The sequence below is a fragment of the Rhododendron vialii genome, chromosome 8a (genome assembly GCF_030253575.1).
Source record: "Rhododendron vialii isolate Sample 1 chromosome 8a, ASM3025357v1".
Taxonomy (NCBI): Eukaryota; Viridiplantae; Streptophyta; class Magnoliopsida; order Ericales; family Ericaceae; genus Rhododendron; species Rhododendron vialii.
In genome coordinates, this window is record NC_080564.1 from 26360033 (window position 1) to 26381398 (window position 21366).

Sequence of the window (21366 nt, forward strand, 5' to 3'; positions counted from 1 at the left end):
GAGTGTGTTGAGTCCAACCGTTGTGTTTGTGTTTTTTTGTTTATTCATAACCTGATGTTCAAACTAGTTTTGGCGCACCTCAATTAATTCGGAGCCATCTTGTTAATCATCGGACAAACTTTTCAGTGGATTCAAGGTTTGGAATATATAAACTCCGAGAGATTCAAACATGAAATCTCATAGAGGACAAACACTTGTTTGTTTTATCTTACCCACTTGGCCAAGCCTTTGGGGTTACCATTTTGTTTGTGTTTCGGTCATGGATTACTTTCTCTTAATAAAAAAACAAGGATTTCTATGTACCGTCACAACTGAAGTCACATAAAAGGCATGAATATAGCGTTTTTTGTGATAAAAAAACAAAGGATTATTATGTATTGTCACATGAAACGCATGAATACTAACGTTTTTTGGAATTACTATAACTTACTTAAACTTGTGAGAGCCGGGATTTTGGGCGGAAGTGTAGAGCGAGAATAAAAGTGAGGCAGAGAGTCATACCGAAAACTATATGACCTAGGTCACGAGCCTTTGAAGGATTAATTATTGGGTATTCTCAGGCACCGCTTGGGGGAGTATTTTTGGTCAATGAGTTACTTAACAAACCAACACACTACATGGATTACTCATTGTCCCTTAACAATCTAATCCAAGTAAATGCTGATATTGTAATTGTATAGTTTTTCGGTACATGGTTTATAAAAAGTAACACGTGATAACGCCACATGGTACTTTCGGAATGTTGAATAACTAGGGCAACCATTTTTGCACTAATTCCAATTTTACTTTGACCTAGCACACTTGAAACATATATCAACAGAAGAGAAGATCACTATTCAAAAGAAGCGGGATGATGTGGATTACTTCTTGTTTCCTTCTTCTTCTGGCTTTGTAATGTTGATACAAAATCCGGAGAACAATTTGAAATGAAAATCAAGAAAAAAAAAATCCTGATCATAAAAACAGAAATGCATGAATTGCACAAGTCCAGATACCGCTCTGGAAGAGCGAGAACTTAATTAGACGATAAACTCATCGGTAACTCCCACCGAGTACCTGACTGGAGAATGACATTGAAACATGTTTTTAAAGCTCTTGAAGCTACCTTATCTCATGAAATGATTGTAGAATGGTCCGTAAGAATTCATCTTATATTTGTATAAGTTGACCTAGAACACCCTACGTTACCACAAGAGAGAGAACGAGCAACATATTACCACAAATTCTTCAATGCATGTAGAGCGCGTTGGTCCCTAACATAAGTGTGGGATTCACACACCTCATATATACAGAGAAAACAATATTGTGCCAGTGTTTAGGGTCTTGTGGCACAAATATAGACCGAATAATTTTGTTCATCCTCCTTTAAAGAGGGTGGACATTAGTACATTACCTTCTCTATAATTGGTAAAAATTGTGTAAGGTCCATGGAATAAATACACTTTTTCATAATAATGAGTTAATTTATGGTGAGACCTACATAATTTCCAAAGATCCGTTGTGTCTTTCAAGAAAGAAGATTGCGTTGGCTACCCAGTCATGCATGGTGACTCATCTCGTGGTGTTCATTGGCGGAGCTATATTAGGGCCGTCCCTGGTCATAATGGAGCTAGCCATGCAACCTCTCCCAAATCAGAAAGTTTTCATAATGTGAAGTAGTAGTATAATTGTAACGCCCCAATTTTTGAAAATAAAATCGGAGGTTTTAAATACTGATTTCTAAAAATTTATTGAATTAAAATTCAAAATCCAAACCGGATAATACCCTAAAGTTTCGTCTATTACAAATTATCGTAGAAATACTGAAAATAGTCTTTGTGGTAATAAACTAAACAAAATAACAGAGCCATCTTCTAAGTTTGATACGAATCCCAAGCGTATTCTGGCTCAGCTCCCACCTCTGGGTTCTCTTCAGCATAAAACTGTTCACCTTCAGTATTTGGTGTCTCTTCTTGATTATATGCAAAATCTGGCACGGAAGCCAGACAATCCGTACCTAAGTGAACAAGTTCACCCTGAAGTATAATCCAACCCAACTACCCTTCTTACTTTACAGTTAGCATGCAACAGGATAATAATAGTTCGAAAAAGTAACACAGAGTTTGTTCCATATAATCAGTTTATTACTATCCATTAACTTGTCGTGTAATCTAAGATCTCCTCAGCGGGATCTTTCCTCCCCAACCGCTAGCTATGCCCTGTCCCATGAGCTCACTTTCTTTTGTTGTCGCGGATTGCACTTCAGTTATGTACCTAGCGTGTATCCCTCTCATTACAACAAAAGAAAGCTTATCATGTCCGAATCATAACTAGGGTTCGCTTATCTTATATACCACTTCACAATCATCACTGGGCTTACTTTGCCAGTATCAATACATCATTCATCATTGGGCTTACTTTGCCAATCATCATTCATCAATCAACATTGGGCTTACTTTGCCAGTTTCAAACCATCACATTCAACTCATTACATCTCAAAATCCCGCCTGCAGGCATTCTAAAGAAAACAAAACTTTCCAATTCATCCATTACCTAGCATCGTCTAAGTGAACTCTATTCGCATACCAACCCATGTCTCTAGGGTCCAATCTAGCATTCAATTAAACAGTAATGCAATATACAGCAAATCAATAATAATTAAAACAATTAATAAACAATATAATCACGCAACTTATTATGGACGGGCCGTTGCCCTTAATCTTGTATGGTCACAATGTCAACAATAAAGTAAGGATTTTAAAAGAAATTAAAAGAAAAATTTTCTAGGCTTTCATTAATTAATTCTAAGATAATAGATTAATTCAAAACTAATTAAATACATTAATTAGATAAAAATATTGAAATATTTATCATGACCTTAATAAGAGTCCTACAGGTCCTATGCAATCAGTTGAGTGTCAAAAGTTGGGTTCGGAAGGTCACGAGATTTATTTAAATAAAGACGTTTAAATAAAGTGGCTGAAAGTGAAGTAAATAGATAATAAATAATTTATAAATTAAAAATATGTTACTGTTAACAAAATTTCATCTTCAGAATATAGAGAGTCTAGATAAAATTATTCAGGAATTTATAATAAGGTTATAAGGTCGTAAAGAATTTTTGATCGGAAATGCTATAGACATAATAATAAATAGTAAATTAAATAAAAAAAATATTAATTTAACAAGATATCATCTTTGAGATGCAAGGAGTCTAGAAAAAATTAGTTTGGGTGTTAAAACATTGTTTGGGAGGTCGCAAAGATTTTTCGTTTGTAAAACTTGATAGATAACGAATAAATAATTTAATAAATAGATAATTAAATAAAAAAAATATGATCTTAACAAGTTATGGTCTCTGAGATGTGAAAAGTCTAGGAAAATAGTTCAAGGGCCAGAAATAGTGTTCGGGATGTCGAAAAGTCGTTTCGAATCAAAACAGTGGAAACCGCAAGGTTGGACCGGTTTGACCTTGCGGCTGGGAGCTCTGCCGCGAACTCGGCGACTGGTTCTTGCGGTCCGCAGGTTGCGGCCGCAAGGTTCGGGTCAGATTCGATTTTTTTGATTTTTGGTCACGGTTTTGATGCATGGGTTCGTTCGGGCTATTGGGTTACGCATAAAAACAATAAATATACTTAGAGGAGTGTTTGGAAGGGATTATACTACCTTGGTCCGGGCCGAATTGATTTTAAAACGAATTTTGAAACTTTGGAGAAGACAACTTCGGTTTTGGCGATCGGGGAACCTTGGGCTCGAATTGACCGACGTTTGGCGATGCTAGGAGTGGTAGAAACAGATTGGAATGGTCAATTCGGGTTTCGATTGGCTTTGGAATGAAAACCCACTTTTCTCTCTCTTTTTTTTCTCTCTCTAGAACTCCATGGATTGGAGTTCGATTTTTCTTCGATTTCTCTCTCTCTGTGGACTGGTGGGACGTGGAGAATTTTGTGGTATGCCCTATGGTCGGATTAATGGGGTATATATAAGAGATTTTTTTTTATAAAAGTTGATAAAATTGAGTTTAAAGAGGAATCAAACTCTAGGGCCTGAGATGGACGGAAAATAGGGTTAGGGAGGAAGTAGAGATCGAGTAGGAGAGGGAGAGATGGAAGGAATTTCGGAATTATGCATGCACGTAATTTGTAACGAAAGAAATAAAATAAAAACAAGGTAATTAGGATAAATTAATTATAATTGTATATATTTAATAATAAAGAGAATTTTATTATTAAGAATAAAGCTTTTTAAATACTATTATTATTGTTAAAAATTACGAGTTGTTACAATAATTTTGTCTGCTTTCCATATACGGAGTACTCATATTTTAGTCTCTTATAATTTAAACTAGTGCTTGCCCGTGCCTACGGCACTACGCAGCTCGATTGAAATTGAAATTATCCTTTGAATCTTGATAGTGGCTCAAAACATTATTTCAATTTGTAGGTAGTTAAAATTTTTTAGGTAGTTCCAAATTGCTGGAAATTAACTCATTTTTCTTGAATGGCGAAGATTTTTTTTATTGATATAAAAAAAAGGATTACCCCGCGACAATCATCTGCAACTCTGCACAAATTTGATAAAATAAAAAAGGAACAGTACAAAGCAAAAAAGGAAAAGAGTTTTCAGATCACAACCCGACACAGAATGTGTATAAACCCAACTAAGAAATAGGAGAGCACAAACCAACTTGAAGTATTGATCCAAATTAGCCCCTGTCTGCTTGAAGCATGAAAATGCCGAGCACCACCTAGAAATTAGTGCATCAACCAAAATCAGTATTGATCCAAGCTACCAAGGTATTGTCCATAAGCCATAGCAACCAAGCATTTTGGTACTGAATCATGTAAACACCATCAGGTGTCTTAGAGATAAGAAAAGTTCATAAGAGTCTGAGGTACACCGAAATGAGAAGCTAAATAAATATGACAGTTCAAATGTTGGCCTCCAAAAGAAATCACCTCAAGAAGGGAATCATTGAGCTACAATCTCCAAACAAAAGACCAAAAAATTATAAGAAAAAAAACTCACCGAACCACCACATAAGCAACCCACCAAAATAAATAGAATTTGTCAATCTTTCTTGTCAACTCAGGCCAAGAATGTAAGAGCGCTAAAATCATCAAGGAAAGGATTATTGGTAATCATTAAAGCAAAATTGGTCCCCATGCAACAATGTATAGTTCCACAGCATCAACCAAAAGTTATAATGTATAAGAAAGGTGTGAAGATTATTACTCGAAACAGCTGACCTGTCAACTTGTATATGCAAAAATAGGCTTCTTGACCACAATTTAAGGGAACAAAAGGAAAAAGACTATTGGATCAAGTGAATTCGAGCTTTTAGGTCCCTACACTTCCCGCGATTTCTTTCCAAAACTATTTTCTGTTTTTCCTCGGGGCCTATTCTACTTAATTGGCTTAAGAATACTTCTCTTGCACCAGAATTGCCAGTAAAAACTGATCAAAAAAATAATGTTGGTAGGTCTTTTTTCCTTTGAGTTCTTCTTTTCGTCTACAATTTGCTGCTTATTTCATTTCATTTTGTTTTTTTTTATAAAAGGGATGGGGAAAAAGAGCCTATAAGCTGGGGAGTTTTGAATGATATTTGAAATTTGGAGAGCCCATAATTTTTTTTTGCTTTTGTTTCCTTGGCTTTTTTTAAGATGTCTGAATAGAGTTCATTCTATTTCTACCATGCATTTTAACAAACACCTTGAAAGCAAATGTATGCCATGAGTGATTAATAAGAAACCGAAAACCCAGCAATAATTGCAAACTTCAAAACAGAAAAGGGTACTAAACGAATAAAACAATGAACTTACAAAGGAGGGAGAGAGGACGATGGTGATGGAGGTGGTGCCTTGAGAGAGAGAGAGAGAGAGAGAGAGAGAGAGATGTATTCTAGCGTGGGGGTTTCAAAAGACGAAGTACGATGAATACGTTTTGGAATGTGAAGGCGAGGCATGTATGGCAGTTGTGTAATTAGCTTTAAAATGTGGGTTCTTTAATGAAATGGGCTCTTTTATGAGATGAGGAGAATGCCTCTCAGCCATTGGATCAAATCAATCTTAGCCATTCCAACAATTTGTCCCCACACCCTCTTGTTTTATAATAGAGATATCTTGGATTTTTTGATATTATATTTTAAGCTCAGTTCTTGACCGTATTCGTGAACTTTGTGGCATTGAATATTGATAAGAACCTACTACTATTTAAACGTCTGAAAATTTCCAATTACTTAATTAATTAATCTTGTCAAATTATAATATATACTAGTTCCTTTGTTTATTAGCCTTTCAATTCAAAATCGTAGAATATTTGTGCCCGGTTTGAGGCTTTGATGGTTATTCAGGCTAAGGATATACGTATGTGTGAAGCTTCTGCCTTGCTCGTGGTAACCGCTTCCCTCCACGTGCCCCTCCTATGTACTCCATTTCAAGAGTGAAGATTGTCATACGTGGCCCACTGATATTCATGCATGATGATGACTCATCTTGTGGTACTATTCATAGCAGGTTATATAATAGAGCCGGCCTATCCCAAAATCTTAAAGAATTTAGTAGTAATATCAAGTACAATTTTGTACATTCCTAGATCCTCATGCTCAAACATTCATTTATTTATTTTTGGGTTCGAGACAAAATCACACGCTAAGAGATATCCTCATATTTGACTAAGGCCATCCACAGTGGTATAATAAAAAAAGGATAACTAAAAGTTGACACATCAGTTTTTGATTATTCACTCAAGAGGTTGCTAAGCTTAATAATGTTAAGCTTCACTATGGTCACTTCTAGTCCATAATCAAAATATGGGGTCCACTACAATTTCATTCTCTCTCCCCCCTGTTTCCCGTCATTCACTTCCCTCAATTTACGTTTTTTATGAGTTAAAATATATCGATTTCCTTTCTTAATTTTGAAAAAAAAATCGATGACTTCCTTGCCTCCTATTATGATTTTTTTCTTTTTTCTTTTTTTCCAGGAGTGGGTAGTAGAAACGGAAAGAAGAGTGAAACACCTTAATCCGGCGACGATGGATTAAATTGTAGATGATCGAGAAATATGAGTTTCACTTTTAAAGGAAAAGAAAGAGAAATAGTGTGTTGGCGAAGTGAAAAAGATATAGAGTAGCGAAAAAGCATGGCTACATAAAATTTTTATTCTTCAATTTTATTTTTTTAACCAAAAAAAAAAAGAGTGGGCGAAGAAGGGAAGAAGAAAATACTAGTTGAAACATGTGTGTATACAAATTTTGGAACTAGTTAACTTATGTGGTGTAGGATCCACAAATTTTGATTATTGAAAAAGGTTGTTAGTTTTGATTATCCAAAGCTCAAAATTTGATTATTTCTAAGGATGCTGTTAAGTTTGATTATACCATTGTGAGTAATCTTTTGCACCAATATTGTTAACTTTAAAAACAATTGGCGTTTGATTATACCACTGCGGATGGCCTAAGAACATAACTTTTAATTTAGGGTGTTTCCACCGTCCAACAAGTTGTGAACCACAACTTGTTATTTTTGTTCTTATTTAATTTTTTTCGCGTTTGTTAGTTTTATACCAAATTTTCATGTAATATTGGTTTGTCTCGACGAGAGAAATCGAAAAAGTAAAAAAACATGACTTTTACACCAGTTTTTTTTGGAGAATATCTATAGAAAAGCTTAAAAAAAATCTTATAGTCATAGCGACATATTCTCTTTCGCCACCAACAACAGAATTGATGGGTGAACAATCTTTTCCTTGTGCTTATTCTAAATATTTTTTGGATACATGTCAAGAATTAGTTTTCCACAATCGCGCAAGTAGACGGTGAGATTAGTTTTTCAAAATTAGTCGAGATGCATGCAAAACGATCCGAACCCATGAGTTACAAAACAAAAAAGAGGAAAATTATCAAAGTAACCCTAACCTTTCACCAAAATTGCATATCACACAAAGACCTCTACCCTTTACGAAATGTCATAATAAACACTTGTAATATTTAAAAACTCATCAATTTCACCCCCAACCGTAACTCTCTTTCTAAAATCAGATGAAATGGATGACATGGACAAAACCGTGGCATTATTTTGGTGATTGGACAGAAATGTGGTTGCATAATTGCATGGGGGTTATTTGGCTCTTAAAAAATCCCCACCCCTTAAACCTAATAAGTTTTATTAGGATACTAGGAGTGAGACATTTAGGGGTTCCATCGTTTGGACAGGCCTTGTATCTTTACCTTGGATTTGCATCGTCTAGGAGGTACGAAAGACATGTATGGAGCCACAGTTGATGCACAGGTTGTCATCCAAGGAGCTTGAGATGTTCTTGGATGCAAAGGATGCCATGATTGTGCTTCAATGAAAGGGTAAGAGATTTGGGAGAGATTGTTGTGCTTCAAAAAAGGAGCTTTGATGTGTCTTATAAGAGGAGGGGTGGGAATTTGGCGCCTAATTTGACAACATGGGATATCCAAAGCTAAGTAGGATTGCCCTCCAAAAATATTTAGGTTTCCCTCCAAGTCCATGTCATCCATTCCGTATATTTTTAGGCGGCGGAGGGTAACACTAAGAGTGAAATTGATGAGTTTTTAAATAGTACTATGTGTTTATGTGATATTTTATAAAGGTTAGAAATCTCTGTGTGATTTTGGTGAAAAGGCCATGGTTATTTTGAAATTTAAAAAAAAAAAAGAAAAAAAAAGGAAAGAAACATGCAAAATCTAATCGTGGCATGATCAGTATCATAAATGCTTTTCGAAAAAAAAAAACCAGTACCATTAAAAAACACACACATATGTATGGAGCCAGCACATAGGAATCGAAGCAAACCGTATTGATCGCAGGCGAAGCCGATGGCAAAAGGATGGTGATGCTAATTTCTCTGGTCATCGAGGGTGAATGTGAGGGAAGAGTGACACTAATAGGCTTACGAATTTTTTTCAAGTAAACAAAAAAATACAATATAGCAAGTGACACTAATAGACAAAAAAAATTGGGATAGATAGGGTACTACAAAAATACATTACGGGAAGCTAGGTTTCCCAAACACCCCTAAATATTGGACAATCTCAAATTTTGGGTGTTTCTACTAAGCTATGTAGACTAAATTGACTGAAGCTCATGTTTTTACGAATTTTTAGACAAATTATTCTTCTCATATAATTGCATAGATTAGTTAAAATACCATGTAGCAGAAATAACTTGACTATAATTATTTGCGCAAACGAAAAAATACAGCTTAAGCACTTGTTCTTCTCTCTCGGCTCTCGCCACCAACTACAGAATTGATGGGTGAACGATCTTTTCCTTGTGCTTGTTCTAAATATCGTATCATGCATCTTTGTTTAAAAACCCCAATGTGGAATCCCACAATTTCCCTAAACCCTTTTCACACCAAAAAAAATAAAAAAACCCAATGTGGGCCAACTGGCGATTGACCGTTTTTTTTTTTATATGTAAAATAAAATAAAGTTCTAACTAAGAAAGTTCTAACCCTCGGAGTTATAGGCTTAATGATTAAGGTTTGAGGTTTAAAGGTTTGCTCTATTCTAAGGTTTCAGGTTCGAAACCTCTCGGCTATTATCAACTCCTTTGGGGATAGTCCATATAAAGCCATGTTTGCTTCGGCTTCAAGTGCGGTTATCAAGAGTGGACGGTGAATTTATGGTCCTCCAAAACTGAGTCAAAATACGTGTAAACTAACACATACATTTAGTTATGGAAAAGAAGAAGAAGTTGTGCTTATGACATTGTATACGAGAAAGAGGGCCATTTCTATCCACATTGATTGTAAGAATATTATATTGGTTACATACGATTCGATATCAACTTGATTTTTTCATAGAATTTTTACTTGAAAATCTGTTATAATTTTTTTTTTGGGTCAAATGAAAATATAATTCTGTTATAATTTGACAGTACTCACAGTAGTCTTCATTCTTTTTCTCTCATGATAGAATTTCATCTACATTTTGGGGACCCAAATCTTGTAAATGGTCACCACCCAGTTTGGGCTCCCAAATTTTAAGCTGGGCGGCGTTGTTGTTTTCGGCCTTTTCAAACCCATGGAGGGAATTCAAACCCAAGGTGGCTAGGTTTTTTTTTTTTTAAACACCAAAGTTGGTTGGAAAAATAGTAAACTATTACGAGGATCAATTATATACACCGACGGTGTAAACATTTGTTTCCTCCAAACCATTGCCTTTTCTCCAAACCACCATTGCCCAGTCTGTTATTTATACCATTAATTCCTAGGCCATATAGCTACTCAATGCAAACCACTGCCTTACCTACTTGAGTAATAATTTTTTCTCCGGTTGACACTGATGCCTGTTCCGCTAAAGAAAATAAATAGTTATTTCTTAAATTAAACGTGATGTTTTGTGAGAAAATTATCTGTCTTGTAAAGTTGAAAATAAATATTTATAAAATAAGAATCTTAGTGGAACGGGGTCTGATAATAGGAAAAGCACCTCGGTCAATTGGGATATTGTTTGTCCCATTAGTTTCCTTTGTGATTTGCCCACCATTTAGATATCAAGGTTGTGTTTGGAACTTAGGAAAAAATATGGAAAGGAAGAGAGTTCTAAAAATTTTCGTTCCATTGTTTGGTTTCTAGAGAAAGAGAAAGAAAAGTTCAACAAACAAGTTTAATTTTATTTCCAATATCTTCTCAACTTTCCCTCTTTATTATTTCCTCTTATTTTCTATTCCCTTCCCCAAGTTCCAAATAAATATTAACCACGGTTAAATTGGTGAGACCTAGGAATTAAAGACAACCAATAATTGTGAAGATAATGTTCATCCTTATTTAGTAAATTAAGATGAACAAAATCGGACTTGAAAAAATGGAAGATGAGAGTCCTACGTGAGGGACTCGCAGAGAATCATGAAAGTAGTTGTGGCACATGCAAATCTAATATGATCGTGCCAAGTAAGCGATGAGATTAGTTTTCCAAAATTAGTCAAGATGCACGTAAATTGATCCGAACACATGAGTTACAAAAAAAGGAAAATTTTCAAAGTAAGCCTGACCTTTCACCAAAATCACACAAAGACCACTTACTGTTATTAAATGTCACATAAACACCTATAATATTTAAAAACTCAAACAATTTTATCACAATCGTACTCTCTGTCTAAAAGCAAACGAAATGGATGACATGGACAAATGGAAAAAAACGTGGCATTATTGTGGTGACTGGATAGAAACGTGATTGTAATTGCATGGGGTAGGGTTATTTGGCGCTTAAAAAATCCCCACTCCCTGAACCTAATAAATCGTATTAGGATTCCAAGAGTGAGAGATTCAGGGGTTTCATCGTTTGGGCGAGTCTTGAACCTTCAACTTGGATTTGTATCGGTCTAGAAGGTACGAATGACACGTTCGCAGCAGCAATGGATGCACAGGTTGTCCTCCGAGGAGCTTGAACTTGAGATACTCTTGGATGCAAGGGATGCCATAGTTGTATTTCAACTTGGGAGGGATTGTTGTGCGTCAAAAAAGGAGCTTTGATGCGTCCTATAAGAGGAGGGATGGGATTTTGGCGCCTAATTGGACAACAAGGGATGACATTTTCTTTCCAAAGCCAAGTAGGATTACCCTCCAAGATTATTTAGATTTGCCTCCAAGTCCATGTCATCCATTCCCGTGTATTTTATATGATATTTTATAAAGGTTAGAAATCTTTATATGTGATTTTGATGAAAATGTTAGGGTTATTTTGAATTCTTTTTTTAAAAAAAGAAACATGAAAAATCTAAAGCAGCGTTTGGTAATTTTTTTATTTTCAGTTTTTGGTATCAATGATTAGCATTACTCCGTATTTCATTAAAAAAGAAAAAAAAGAAAAAAGAAAAGCACACATATAAGTAGGGTTGTAAATGAATTGAGCCATTCGCAAACTGTTCGAGGCTCGGTTTGGTAAGAGCTCGTTCGAGTTCGATTCGTCTACTAAACGAACTGAACCTGAACCTCAATTCTAGGCTCGTTCCGTAAATGAGCCGAACTTGAGCCTAACGGTATTCGGCTCGGTTAGGTTCGCGAACCTATACTTAAATTTAATTAATAATTCAATAGGGATCTATTTCTAAATGTAAAAAATTTTAAGGTTGTATATATAACTCAATACTTATTTTTCTTCCAAATTCTATACGATCAATGAGAGATTTTGGGTTCGCTTGAGTTTAATGAGCTGAGCCGAATCAAATCTGAGTCTTGACGACCTCAATTCGAGCTTAGATTCGGCTCGGCTCGATTCATTTGAGTTAAACGAGCCAAACTCGAGCCAAGATGTTCAAGTTCGAATCGAACCCGAGTCGAACTCGAGCCAGACTAGTATTTTAACGAACCCAATCGAGCCGAACCCGAGCCTTGAAAAATTTTAACGAGCCGAACTCAAGCAAAGTTGTTCAGGCTCGAATTGAACCCGAACCAAACTTGAACCGAACTCATACTTTAACGAATCCAAGCTAAACTTAACAGAGTTCAGCTCGATTCGATTCGTTTAGAGCTTTACATGTAAGTGTATAGAGCCATCACATAGAACTGATAGGAGTAACCCCAGACAGACGCGAGAGGAAAAATCAGCAAATGGAGAGCAGCAAATGGATAGCCACGGTGGCGAGCATATGGATCCAGTGCAGCTGCGGCGCATCCTACGCCTTCGGAATCTACTCCTCCGTGCTCAAGTCCAGCCAAGGCTACGACCAATCCACCCTCGACACCGTCTCCGTCTTCAAGGACATCGGCGCGAACGCCGGCGTACTCTCCGGCCTCCTCTACGCCGCCGTCGCCGTCCGCCGCGGCCGATCCTGCTTCTCCGTCGGGCCGTGGGTGGTCCAGGTCTGCGGCGCGATCCAGTGCTTCGCGGGCTACTTCCTCATGTGGCTCTCCGTCGTCGGAGTCATACACAGGCCGCCTGTTGCGGCCATGTGCTTGTTCATGTTGATAGCGGCCCACGCGCAGACGTTCTTCAACACCGCGAATGTCGTCACCGCCGTGCATAATTTCCCCGATTATAGTGGGACCAGCGTCGGCATCATGAAGGTAATTACGCTTCGATTGATCAGAAACGTTCGTATTGCTCGACTGTGTTTGTGCTAGGGACGCAATATTTCATCACAATTCCAACCACATTCGTTTACTTGGCACTGCATAATTGGTGGATGCAAACTGGTTATTGTTTTACCATTACCAGTCATTTCATACGGGTGTGGTTGGTGTGAAATGTTATGTCCTAGCATTTTTTTTTCCCTTCTATTCGTTATCGTTTTATTTTGCCTACCTACTTTTTTGATTCCACCCACAACAACCTCTCTATTATTTCTCTGTACTATATTATATTACAAAATATTATACATACATGTGTAAACCGGTGGGTTTGTGAGGGAGAGATAGAAAGGATATCAATCCTGTTTCAACACGTCTCTCGGTCACTCTCTAGATATTCTTTCTCTTACGACCAGTGAAACCTGCAGATGTGTGAAACCCACTACTTTGGGGAGTAATCGAAAGGCGTGTTTCCGACATTTTTGAACGGATATTAAGAAAATAAAACAAGCGGAGGTTGGATGAAACGGATATTAAGAAAATAAGACAAACGGGGGTTGGATGAGAGAGAGAAGATAACACAAAGCGGGTTGGGCTAGATAACACATTTTCTCAACAGATGTTGATTTTGGCGTTCTATTTTTTTACGCAAACGCTTTATTTTGTACATAAAATTATAAATTGAAACATCTGCGCACAAAATTAGAGGTCGAAATTTATTTTTTCTCGACCCACTTTTATATAGGGTGTATGCACTCTATTCAAAATCTGGTAGAAACATTACGTGGTGGTGTGGAAGGAGCATCGATAAAAGGAATAAATTTTGTCAGTGGCATTTACGGCGTCCACGTACCCCATAGAATGAGAATTATATGATCGCTAGCCCATGTGGCTGTGTGTTTTCCGTTGGATACATGTCTCGTATTATTGACCAAAGTAAAGGTTGCGTGATGGGTCGTCCTAATGATGAAAGATTGTGAGTGACTCTTTGGCCTTTATGATGACTGCCATTTTTTGGCTCAACCACTCAATACACGTATTTTTTTTTTAAAAGCGAAACACACTACGGGGACAGACGGAAGAGGGGAACCGATCAATTGTTGGTCCCACTCTAGGATCCCGTGCGAATGATATAGTTGATTGTTTATAGTAATCAGTGCCGGCTCCGACATTTGGGTTGCCCAAGCCTGACCTTCTGCTTGGTTGTCCACTCGAAAATTCTAATCGTAAGGAAGATTTGCAGGAAACCATGCAAGGAAAAATGCGTTTGGACTCATTTCGGGTCTCACAAAAATCTAGAAAAATATCCAAATTTTTTTGAATATTATTTTATGGGGTTCTGTGAAAAATCAGCTCCAATGGATATCGATCGATAAGTATTACTTTTGGATTCGTTGGGGGCGAAATTGTTCAATTCGCCCATATGAATTCAAAAGTAACACTTACTGATGTCCGTTGGAGCTGATTTTTTACAGGGCCCCATAAAATAATATTAAAAAATTTATGGATATTTTTTTAGAGTTTTATGGGACCTGGAATGAGCCCAAACGAGTTTTTCTTTATGTGGTTGTCTGCAAATTTTTATTGCAAATAATAACATGACTCGTTGCCCACTAGTGTTAAGTATAAAAAAAAAGACATACAAGTAACAAAAAAAAAGGACAAAAACAAGATTATATTGTCCATTTAGCTTGAATTACATCATCCGTCCCTTCTCGTTTTGGCTATTGCCTCCATTTTCTTTTTTTTCTTTTTATCTGATAGCACTTCTCATTTTTTCTCTTAATAATTTGCCCTCCTAAATTTTTTTTATCTGTTATTTACCCCAGGTATGTAAAAACCTCTCTTTTACCCTCCTAATTTTCTCAAGTATCATAATTTTTTAAAGTAGGTGGAAATCATACATATTTACTTTTTTTAAAAAAAATTGTACAAAATTTTTTGGATGATGCCCCTAAATATATTTTTTGCTGGATTTCTATTTTTTTTTGTATACATACAAATTTTTTTTTTTTTGTTGCCCCTTGCACGGGGTTGCCCGAGCCGGCCGGCTTGCAGGGCTTACCCCCTGGCCGGCCCTGATAGTAATTGTTTTTTTCTGTTCCAGAAAAATTTCAGGTCAATTGCTTAATCCAATGTTCACTTTTTGTTTCAGAGTTTAGGATATTGAATTCTGAACGAAACATTCTACGTGTGGATCACGTACTTACATTTATCCAAATGACTTGGAAATTTGTTGGAGTTAATAAAAAAAAAAATTTAAAACATAATTAACGGTTTAGATCATTTGCTTGTGTTGGGATTTATTTCCTTAACATCTCCCTCACGTGCAGCCGCGTTTGAGGTCTGTCACGTGTGGCCATTTTTTGGGTCCTATCATCGTGCAGTCTTTTTTTGCTAGTATGTTATCGTGGGGCGTGGATTGTAAATTTTTAAAATGTGGAGTGGAATGGGTTCCGCTCTGAAGTGGGTTTGGACTCAGAAGTGGTCCCAACAGCTTGGACTCAGAAGTGAGCCCTACAATTGGTCTGTTCCTATCGGTTCCCTTTTCCGTAGGTCCCCGTAGAAGGTCTCTTTTTCTTTTTTTAAGAAAACTTTTCCATCTATTTATGGCTATACGTAACTTACAAAGAATTACACCAAAAATGCAAAAATAAAATTAAATAACACTTCTAAAGCACCGAAATGAAACGAATTCCTATATGCTAGACTTGAGACTTTTAATACGGAAAAGCACTGGATGCAGTGGCGGACCGAGGGCTGCAAGCAGGGGCCCAGACCTTTATACACCTCCCAATTATCTCACTAGCTATATGTTTATACCCATTTTTGGCCAAAATTCAGAAAATCAATTTGTTGGTTAGAAGAAGGCCTTGAATGAAGGTCTCAGGTGTTAAAAAGCCTCATGATCGGTCATCCACGAAATTGGGCCGATTTGAACACCATTGATCGAGTTGAGTTTTCAAAGGCCTGGGCCAAATTATGCTTAAGATTTCGTTATCACAAGCCCAAACCCAAGATTGGTCAAAGACTTGGGTTGACCCACTAGATCTGAGTGTTTTATCCAGGCCTAGGCTGGTTCTTAGAAATAATAAGGCCTTCTAAGTGGGCCTAAATCAGTTAAAGCCCAAGTTTTCTTTCCAAACTTGGGCTCGCATGGCTTACAAAGAGAAGAGGTCTATGATGCTCCTCAAGTTCAAGCCCAAGTAATAGATGGGCCTACTTCTTAAAGAAAATGTCACCTATGGCCTTTAGTTGGCAGGGAAAAGGTCTCAAGCTGCTCACAAGCAGCTCAAAGGCCTAAAATGTTCTTGCTGGACAGATTTAGGTAAGCTGCTTGTAGGTCTGAGTCTTTACTATCCTTTAGCATGAAGCAAGGCTTGGGACACGTGGCAACCATGCATGGAGACATCCCAAGCAGCTCACAAGCAGCTTAGGCCTTGACAAGCAGCTCAAAGGCCTCTATCTAACATCACATAAGCTGCTCACAAGCAGCTCAACCAGGCCTGCGTTTTCGGACTTGGTGGGCCCAAATATCCCTTTTTTATGAACATCTATGCTCACAAGCAGCTCAAAGGCCTCAAGTTGCTTACAAGCAGCTCAAAGGCCTCAAGTTGCTTAGAAGCAGCTCAAAGGCCTAGAATGTTCTTGTTTGGCAGATCTAGGTAAGCAGCTTACAAGCAGCTCAAGGTCTGAACTGGTGGGACCCCATTCTTCAGCATGATGCAAGGCCAGGGACAGGTGGCATACATGCAGCCCTTGGAGCTATTGGTGAATGGCTCATGTAGACCTAAGTAAGCTGCACACAAGCAGCTCACTCAGGTCTGGTTAATCTTTTGTTTCTCGATTCTTCTTTCATAAGGAATCAAGATTAGAGGATTTAAGGGCCCACAAGAGATAGATGACCAATAAAATGGTAGGAAGGCTTGGAGAAGTATTGGTCTTCAGCAGTGGTGGGCCCAGAGGATGTCCAATCAAGCAGTAGCTTGAGTGTTGAAGCAGCTCAAAGGCCTGGATGCTGAAATTCCTTTTGCTATTTTACAAAGTTTTATGCAGAAAATGAGGATTTTTCAGGCTTTGGCCATTTTCTTGGAGTGAAGAGCACGTTTTAGTCAAGGAACAACCCCTCATTGGAGCATTTCAAAGCTGCTCAAGCCTAAGCCTCTGCTAGAAGGCCACATGGCAGCCATGCATGAAGGCCTGTGGAAGCAACTCAAGCAGCTCAAGGCCTGGAAGCATTGCTTATAAATACCAAAATTGAAGGCATTGGCAATGGTCCCTGACCATCAAACCCACGGCTTATGCAAATTTATTTTTCAATTATCTTCTATCTTTCGGTCCACGACCATCAAGCCCACGGCTTACCCAATTTAGCTTTCAATTGTTTTTATTTTCCCATTCAATCTAGCACAGACTAGATTTTATTTCCTTTCATTTCCTTGTATCCAAACTTTGTTAAACCGAATAATAAAGTTTATTTTTGTTCCTTCATTACCATTCAGTCCTTTCATTTTCTTTTATCCATTTTCTAACAACGGTTAGGAAATATTTAAGTCCATATCCAGCAAAGGCGAACAACGAACCTCCTCACGGTCTCCACCCTTAGGCCGTGCACTTTCGTTCGATTAGAAGTCAGATTGAGGCTTCCAAGCCTTGATACAAATTCGGGCAGCAATCCTGCCCTGGCACGCCCGCAACATTTGCCAATTCGGTTTTTGCACTTTTTGTGGAGAAACACTATACTATTTTTTTAGGTTAATTTGTAAAAGCTTTATATGATTGGCTCCTGCAAGTCTCTTCAATGAATTTTTTTTGATAAAGTTTATATATATGTGTGTGAAATAACCCCCTAAAAAAAAGTTATCAACCACGTTTCGTTGGTGGTTATAAAATTAAATGTGATTATGTATGTGTACACAATCTCGTCTCCTCAGAACTAGGAAGCACTAATATTTATATTATAGACTGTAGTTTAGTTATAAATGGAAAAATACATGTGATTCGGGCCCCTGTAGAATACAAATCCTGCGCCACTGACTGGATGCACATCTTTTTTCTTTAAGAAAGTAAACTTTTCCATTCATTAATGCGTAGTAGCGGTATTTACAAAGAATTCCACCAAAAATCGCAAACTAAGATTACACAACACTCCTACTAAATGAAACACCGAAATGATCAGAGTAAGAAACTAATTCCTATGTTCCAGACTCAAGGCTTAAGTTCTTAATACTGAAAAGCACTAGATGCACGTTTTTATTTATTTATTTATTTTTCTTTCTTTAAGAAGTAAACTTTTCCATTCATTAATGCCTAGCGGTTTTTACAAAGAATTCCACAAAAAATTTTAAAATAAGATTTCACAACACTTCTGCTAAACAAAACACCGAAATGATCAAAGTAAGAAACTAATTCCTATGTTCCAGAATCGAGGCTCAAGTTCTTAATACTGAAAGCACCAGATGCACGTTTTTTTTTTGGTAAGAAGTAAAATTTTCCATTCATTAATGCCTAGTGGTATTTACGACGAATCCCACCAAAAATCCTAAAATAAGATTATACAACACAGAAACTAAATAAAACGCCGAAATGAAAGTAAGAAACTAATTCCTAAGTTCTAGATCCGAGACTCGTGTGGGTTTCCCCATTTCACTCTTATTAGTGTATTGTCACAAGTGATAAAATGAAAGGGGACTTTAATTGTAAAAGGCATGCTCAAGGAAAACCCAAACCAATTGTTGCAACTTGTGGGACTTAATTTTCAGTGTATGACTAATCAAGTATTGTTTCTTCTAGTAATAGTCATACAAATTCTCCACTTCCTAGTGGGCTGATGACCGCATTTTAGTCTGGATGCCATTGCCAAAGTTCGTTTTTTACCTCGAGCTGTGATCTTTGAGTTGTCAATTCTATATCCTTTACGACTTTAGTGCTAATACTTGTAAAAATACTTTCTTCTTTTGCCTTCTTCTTTGGCCAGGGCTTTCTTGGTTTGAGTGGAGCAGTACTAGTTCAGGTGTATCAAACATTTCTTTATGGCCATCCAAGCTCTTTCATATTGATGCTGGCAGTGTTGCCAACTTTTGTTTCCTTATTGCTTATGTGTATCGTAAGAATCTACCCTGAAAAAGTTAACGGGGATGACAAGAAGCACTTGAATGGTTTCTCAGCAGTTGCTCTTACTGTTGCTGCATATCTTTTGATCTTGATAATCCTGGAAAACGTCTTTACTTTTCCAGTATGGGCTCGTGTTATTACATTTATAGTGCTTCTGCTTCTTCTTGCTTGGCCTCTTAGGATTGCGGTCAATGCCCAAAGAGACGAGTCGGAGACATTACCGCATATACCCTCAGAGGAGAGGAGCCAATTAATAGATCACTCTACAGTACAGGAGTCTGAAATATTCTCGCCACCGGAAGATTCTATCGAGTATCATGAGGTTTCAGCTGATGATGACAATTCAGTTGTTGGGAAAAACACGAATCTATTGCAAGCCGTACGTACCATGAACTTTTGGTTGTTATTTATTGCCATATTATGTGGAATGGGTACCGGATTGGCCACCATTAACAACATAAGCCAAATTGGACAATCTCTCAACTACACAACTGTGGAGATCAACACATTAGTCTCTTTGTGGAGCATATGGAACTTTCTTGGTCGTTTCGGAGCTGGATATATATCTGACATATTCCTTCACACAAGAGGATGGGGGAGGCCACTGTTTATGGTCCTCACTCTAGCCACCATGACTGCTGGCCACGTCATCATTGCCTCTGGTTTTTCTGGGAATTTGTATGTGGGTTCAATACTTGTGGGTATTTGTTATGGTTCACAGTGGTCGTTGATGCCCGTTATCACATCGGACATCTATGGTGTCCTGCACATGGGTACTATTTTCAATACCATTGCGATAGCTAGTCCTGTTGGATCTAGTATATTTTCTGTATTTGTGATTGGCAATATCTATGATGAAGAAGCATCGGGTGCGGGGAATTCTTGTTACGGCACCAAGTGCTTCATGTTATCGTTCTTTATCTTGGCAGCCGTTAGTCTTTGTGGCTCTCTAGTTTCCTTGATATTGTTTTTCCGGACAAGGAGATTCTACATGCAGATTTTACTTAGACGCCTGCGGCATTTGACCAGACAGTGAGAAGGAAAAAATTCCATTTCTTTTCCTTTTGTTGGGTTTTCCTTTCGTGAGCGAATTTTGAGTTGCACTGAGGAAGTAAAGCAAAACATTAGGCATTTCTTGTTTTGTGCTTGTAAGTAGGCCATATGGTTGTATTTGAGATGGTTGGAGGCATTTGGGATTCTTTTGTGTAAATTGTCAATAAAAGGTTTCCTTGTTTTCTTACAAGATGTCAACCTGCCAAAAGTTTCTGTGCTTTATGAAGTTGAATCTACTCTTCTGTTCTCATAATATTCATGGACGATGGTAAGTTGAGCCTTGATAAGTACTCCCTCCGTTCCAAAATCTTTGGTATTTTTCAATATTAGTGCCGTAGATTTTGGGACGGAGGGAGTACTTGAAGAAGCAAAGGGTAGGTCATGTTGTTCAAATCTCGTGAACGCTTGACCTCTTAGTCGACATCTTACTCGGACAGAGGATCCGAGTCCGTGAAGGAACTGGAGATTCAATTTGCAGAGAACACAAGGGACACATATCATTACCAAAAACAAGGATACCTCTGCTGCACACAACACAAATGGATCTTCTTGCTATTCTATTTTGGACTGCTTTTGTGAAACAACTTCAATTTTTGGGGGACGGTAAGTTCCAAACCACACTAAGCCACCCATTTTGGTTCGGTAAATGGTTTTGCATTTCTGCATAGGCTGAGCTTACTGAGAAAGTTCTGCTGGAGCTCCACTTCCATTCCATAATGTCGTCTCTGGACCTGTCCATCAGGTGTCTCTGAAGTTTTAGTAGCACCCTCGGTTTCTACTCTTCTTCCCACCTAAACAAACGCCTTCTGACCCCCGATAGTATGCAAACTTAAAACAATGCTGGAGGTGTTAGTCTACACAGACTTAAAAGCGTGCACCCCGACAAACTACAGACTACAGTAGGGGGCCGTATTTTAGGCGAAAGCTAGATGAAAGACTGTTAATTATAAGACATTAAATTCCATTCAATTAGGGGTGAGAAGGTGGAGGAGAAATGCATAAACCGATAAAATACCCTCTCTAAATGTTAGCAGCAACGAATTTTCAAATTCAATGATCACCTACCGGAAATATTATACAAATAAATAACTGATCAATCGAGCACAACAAGATGCTTGTATTTCTCTCCAGATATGGCCCATCTCATTACATCCTCCGGTCTCATTCTTTCACCTTC

At 37.7% G+C, this 21366-nt stretch overlaps 1 protein-coding gene across 1 annotated transcript; it reads left to right on the forward strand.

Annotated features, from left to right (window-relative positions):
* Positions 1-12456: 12456 nt before the first annotated feature.
* On the forward strand, positions 12457-20376 carry LOC131335603 (protein NUCLEAR FUSION DEFECTIVE 4-like). The gene is made up of 2 exons (XM_058371043.1): positions 12457-13019; positions 19000-20376. Exons 1-2 carry the CDS (start codon positions 12564-12566, stop codon positions 20170-20172), a joined length of 1629 nt encoding a protein of 542 aa, XP_058227026.1. The 5' UTR covers positions 12457-12563; the 3' UTR covers positions 20173-20376.
* Positions 20377-21366: the final 990 nt, after the last annotated feature.

What these genes read in the sequence shown, in the direction of transcription:
- LOC131335603 (XM_058371043.1), top strand. Translation starts at nt 12,564, where the DNA reads ATGGAGAGCAGCAAATGGATAGCCACGGTGGCGAGCATATGGATCCAG. An exon ending in CCAGCGTCGGCATCATGAAG is followed by an intron (nt 13,020 to 18,999) that starts GTAATTACGCTT and finishes TTCTTTGGCCAG; the next exon opens with GGCTTTCTTGGTTTGAGTGG.